General features: G+C 27.4%; 1 protein-coding gene across 1 annotated transcript in view; it reads right to left on the bottom strand.

Annotated features, from left to right (window-relative positions):
* Nucleotides 1-1,744: 1,744 nt before the first annotated feature.
* LOC112599471 (KN motif and ankyrin repeat domain-containing protein 2) overlaps nucleotides 1,745-6,000 on the bottom strand; it is a 40,528-nt gene continuing 36,272 nt past the window's right edge. Inside the window, exons 9-13 of the mRNA XM_025346389.1 lie at nucleotides 5,854-5,986; nucleotides 5,677-5,787; nucleotides 3,772-3,984; nucleotides 2,368-2,568; nucleotides 1,745-2,226 (exon numbers count right to left, since the gene is read on the bottom strand). Coding sequence (XP_025202174.1) covers nucleotides 1,966-2,226; nucleotides 2,368-2,568; nucleotides 3,772-3,984; nucleotides 5,677-5,787; nucleotides 5,854-5,986 — 919 coding nt within the window. The 3' untranslated portion in view covers nucleotides 1,745-1,965. The remainder of the gene's footprint in view (nucleotides 2,227-2,367; nucleotides 2,569-3,771; nucleotides 3,985-5,676; nucleotides 5,788-5,853; nucleotides 5,987-6,000) is intronic.

Raw genomic sequence — 6,000 nt, 5'->3', positions numbered from 1 at the left:
TCGATTTGATGCAATGATTACAGAACGCACATAAAATCGGAACGAATTCTTAAGACTAAAGTTTAAAAAATTTAAACTATTGAAGTTTGGCGATGTGAACAGCAAGCACTACGGGTGGAATAAAACGATAAATATCTATACGAACCGTGTGTGACCTCTCGCACAACTTGCAAGTTGCTGGCGGACTTTTGGCCATCTCTGGACACCGAATTTGACTGCGGAAAAAGAGGTGTGACGACAATGACTAAAATAAATTACAAGAATAATAATGATAAAAAACATACAAAATTGTTAATTACATTATATTGAGCTCACAACAATAAGTAATATATTAAATTCAAATCAATATCACAATAACCTAGTGATAGAGTTTCGTGGAAAAACTAGTATTTTCAATTGTTATATTATATGCATTACCTAAGTATTATATAATTAAAAATCTAACCAGTTAAAAAAAAAAAAAAACTTTAAATTTAACAAATAAAAATTATTTTTATAATTAAATATAGTAATTTTTCATTTTGTTTTAAATGATAATAAAATAAGCAAAACAATTTAAACGATTTAAAATTTAAACAGTATATTCACAATTTAACCATATTATATTTAGTTATTTTAACAGATTACCTACTTACCTAATACTATAGTGTATATAATTTATGTATAATGATGTATAAACTATTAAATATATAATAATATTATGATGTTAAAATTGTATTCAATTTTCAAAATTAAGATGTAAAAATTGAAATTGAAATGCATTTTTAATAACAAATTAGTTGGCGATTTTGGTAGATTATAAAAAAAATTTGAATTTCATACTTTAAATTTAAAAAAATTTGTTATTTGTACTTTCAATATTTTTAATTTCTGTAAAAATACTTGGGTAGATCGTAGTATTTTCAAGATTATAAAATCAATCAAATTTTGTCACATCTACGTTTATGAAAATTATTTGAGTCCATCAAATACATGCCCTTTATGCTTTTTCCTTCAAAATAATCTAATTTTTTTTCTTTTTAATTTTACAAACAATAATATCCATTTTTAACCAAATACACTATTTAAAATTTTTATTAGATAAAAAAATCAATAAACGATGGTATGGATACATACTGGACATCTGCAGTTGTATACTAATTGTAAATACAGATATCATTTAGTATTTTACAATAATCGCTACCTATGTATATCTATCGTCACAACTAGACGTCAAATTGTTATATGGGCTGTCTTATTTTGAAGCTTTTAATGCGTTAGGTTTGGCGTTTAAATGGTTTGAGAGGCAAGACAAATCAAACACCACTCAATTGCCACAATCAAGAAGATTGAGGGAATTAACTGCTCTAAAGTGAAAGTCAACAATGAAGCTGACAAGAATATCGTCATTTTTCAAACTTAGTAATAAATAATGTACATACCAATTCAGTTTTTCTTATTTCATTTTAATGACATTAATAATTTGTTTATTGTGACAAATGTCAAATTAAAGTATAGGTAATAAATAAAATGTATAAGTTTTAATGCACCATATTTAAATTATCTGAATATTTATATATCCGGACCATCATAATTAATTCGGATAAATGGCGTTCTACTGTATTTGATAACAATATGTATAGTTTTATTGTTTTTGAAATTGTTGTATTATGGGTAAGCGTATATGTAAGAGATTCCCAAAACAACGTTTACATAACACTATACTTATACATATTATTATTACATAACAATAAAAAAATAATAGTTTAGTTGCTAATCAGTGACCGTTTTTAATCACAGTTAGATATTTTGATATTTTTTACGTGGTTATTATATAAAATAAAAAAAACATAGTTAATATTAAACTGCCAGAACAGCAAAACACGTGCGGCGCAATACAATAATATTATAAAAATAAAAACAACTTCAAGCGTAGGTACATTGGTCTATGATAAAAAAACATATTATTATTTTACTGATGGCGTGTTAAGGAGTCCGCGTTTTCAGCATGGAAGACAGCGTGGCGTATTCCTTGGGTTGCAGACTTGGTGACTTTTTTAATGACAAATGCGAATAAGACATATTATTACTTGACGGCATCACAGTGTTCGCGCTTCTAGACCTCTTCGATTTCAATAAATGGAACGGCGAATTATCTCGGGATAATATGTGCTGTTTAGCATACAGAGCTATCCCGATTTCCTTGTGTCCTGCCTCCATTGCAATACTGAGTGCCGTACTTCCATCCTGTCAGATATAAATAAATCAAAAATATACATATAAAATAGCCAATCCTATAACTTCGTTCTGTTCACTGTAGAATTGTTGTTCTACAATTATTATTTTTAAAAGAAAAACTACGTATTTCATGATCTGATCAATACTTACGTTATCTGCGATGGACACATCACATTCTGGACAGGCTAATAATATATTGACGATTTCCTGAAGACCGTGTTCGGCCGCACACATTAAGGCAGTACTTCCATCTTCATCCTGTACGTTGAGGTTAGCTCCGCATTCCAGAAGCAATTTTACCACTTCTGATTTTCCGTGTGAAACTGCCAACATTAATGTCGTCTGACCATGCTGTAAATGAAAAAAAAAAATTGGTTAATAGCGCAACAAAAATAACGATATTGTGCGATAATGGTAGTTAAAAAATGAATTTTAATATGTTAGCTTCAATGCACCATATATGTAATATACATATTTTTCAAGTATAGTAAATAGTTATTTCATAAAATTTGAATTACCTACTTAAATAATCACGTTAGATATAATAAGCCTTAGAGGACCATATGCCCGCACCTGTTGCCTCTTTTTTTACAAATGCATAATATGACATAAAATCACGTTTAATTTCGTTAGTTTCGTAATCATTTATAGAGTGTTTTATTCTATTATTATCAAACTCAAAAGTCATGAATAATTATGACTATTTATGAGTCTTATTGATTTTTAACATTTTACATACTTATAACTAGTTTTAAAATAAAAATATAAATATGTAAATATTTTCAACAGAACACAGATAATATAAAAAAAACCTTGGTTTTCTAATTTTTTTTTGTTGAGTTTGTTAATATTTTGAAAATGAACGAAACTAGACTCGAACTGTTTAATTTAAATTTGCTTTGTAACGTGTTTGAAGATAAAGACAACAAATACTAGTGTATTATCCTTTTAATTATGAGTTACAGAATGTCATTTTTGAGAACCTCGATTTATGAGATTTATAACTGGACAGAGATAGTTACTCGAATAGTTGTATAACTGGTTACAAGTTACACTAAAATTGTGCACAAAATATTTTTATTACAAGATAAAAAATACCTATTTTAAACATTTATAACTGGTTACATTTAAAGTTTAAATAAATTTAATTATTTATGGTTTTTCAAGAAAATAATCCCTATGACATTTTATTCTATTCCCATCACTATTCATCATCAAACTTAACCCAACTGAATGAATCATACAATGTATAGAAACACAGTACGCAATTATGTCTCATTATTTATTAAGACTTCAAATGGGTCAAGGAAAAAGTGATTGGTTTTAACGTAATCTAAATAATCCAATTAATTATGTCAGTTATTGGAAATATTTTTATTTTATATAATACATATCTTGTTGTCAGGTTAGAGACCAATATGGCAGTATACATACTATTTTATATTAAAATACGATATAATTACTACTAAAATACAACTATAATATTAGATCGTCCACCAGTTTTAATTTGCATAGGTATAAGAGTATCTTGTACATGTGTTTTGAAATACTAACTTTTTTAGCTTGCAAGTTTACATCGCCACATTTGAACAATCTCGTGATGATTTTCATTTCGTCGTCATTTTTTATGTCAGCCAACGAGACGAGCATGACACTTGAATATCCCGCGTCATTAGTCAAGTTGACATTGCAAACGCCCGTATCCAGTATGGTGGAAACGACGTCAAAATTTCCGTGGGAAATCGAATAATGCAATACGGTGTTGCCCTGATAAAACAAAAACAGACCAATAAACGTTACGGATAGTATTAAGACGTAACATAACATAAATATTGTATGTAACGTATGGTAATTTATTATTATTTGTCTATATGAATTCAGAACGCTGGAAATAACGAAACGCTTAGTGGTTTGTGGTTATATACATATATAAATAATCAAAATATTATGTTAAAATATGCAAACAACATTTTTTTCTACGTACATTTTCCCAAACGCGAAAAAAATTAATTGGTAAAGCAGTTCACGTCACCGCGTCGTGACTCGTGATCGACTGCGATAACAGTTATATACATATGTTTGTGTCTTTATTGTTCGTATATAAAGTAGAAATAATATCTATGTTTATTAGATACATGTAAACATTTTACACACTTTATTGAACTGGAAATAATTATCTCTACATCTGTTACATTTACATATTGCTGCCGGACATTACAGTTTATTTTTATACACCGTATTACTGTAACAATAAGCGAAAAATTCAAAAATCTATATTTCCTTTGTGAAAAAAAAAGTAGAAATCCGTTATAACATGATTTCTGCGTGCTTTGGACATTTAGGTAAATCTATAAAAATATCTTATTTTTAAAATCTTTTTATACAAACTGTATACTTAACTTGTATTATGAAATAATTTACATAGTTAAATGTCTGTACGTATTAATACGTCATATATAATGTAAAAAGGTGCAAAAATAAATTTTATAGGTATTTTGAGAAAATACACACAAAATGCATAAACACATTATGTAACAATTAACACATATAATAATTAGGACTGTACGTTTTAAGTCCTACAAAATAAATACATTTAAAATAGTTTTAAAAAAAATACCATGACCTTCAATATAGATTTTTAGTGGAAAAAAAATATTATTAAAAATTAAAAAAATAACATTTTTAGTATTAAAACATTGCGATCGGTTGTAATAATAAGGTTATAGAATATTTTAATGGCCCAATCAAAACAATTATTTTTGAGATATTGATTGAACATTTATTGAATGGTATAAAACGTAATTGGTTATTTATAAATATTTATAAATAATCTATTAAACGTTTTAGGTAGATAGAATTGAATCTAACATTAGTGCAAATTTATTTCTTCAGATAATATAAATTTATATATCTGCAGAAAAAAAATATTAGTTATCATAAAAAATAGATTTATTTATTTCAAATATCTCACAGAAAATAATGTTAAAGGAGCAATTCACATAACAAAAATATAGTTGACTAATGCCTATAATCTAAAATCTAAAATCTAAATACATAATATATTTATACGTAATAAATTCTAAAACTTAAAAACAGTAGAACAATTTTATCCATTAAAAACCAGTTATATTATGTACTTAGTCACAGATATGCAAAATAAATTTTTGTTTTATTCAGAACAGTCACGCGAGAGTCGCAACGTGATTAAATCAGATATTTATATCACTGATAATGTGATTTCGAAACAAAATTTATCGATAGATAGATAGAAAAAAGATCATTAAATCCACGTCTCTGTTTTAAATTTACACTCCTATCACAGGTTTATTTTCGATCGCCAGCAGCTTTATTTAGCAGTTAAACATATCTGCTAAATCAATCGGATTTCAATCGATTTCTTTGATGCGAGTATTTAATATATAAGCAGATATCTAAATAATTTTATAATAATATGTTTACCGCAGCATCTGTCATATTGATTATGAATTCTAGTAAAACTGGCGAGTATGAAGTGAACCAGTTGACATAATTCTTTACGAGTTGACCACTACAATCGCTCGAGCTCGTCACCTGTAAGAAATTTTATTATTTTTTTTTTTTTTTCTATGAACATTAGTATAATCGAATAGCTCAAACCTTGAACCATTCTTCCCGGACTATGTCGATGGCTTGTTTCAATTGGTTCCTGGGCAATAACGTAGCAGACGTTTTCTTCAGAGAATCGTTGAGTACTTTCAACGCGCCTTTCATTTCTTTGCTGGGATTATCCCTGTATAATATGAT

This window comes from Melanaphis sacchari, unplaced genomic scaffold (genome assembly GCF_002803265.2).
Source record: "Melanaphis sacchari strain LSU unplaced genomic scaffold, SCAv2.0 Contig51_pilon_pilon, whole genome shotgun sequence".
Lineage (NCBI taxonomy): Eukaryota > Metazoa > Arthropoda > Insecta > Hemiptera > Aphididae > Melanaphis > Melanaphis sacchari.
The sequence above is the reverse complement of the archived record's forward strand: the minus strand, read 5'-3'. Positions and strand labels throughout refer to the sequence as shown.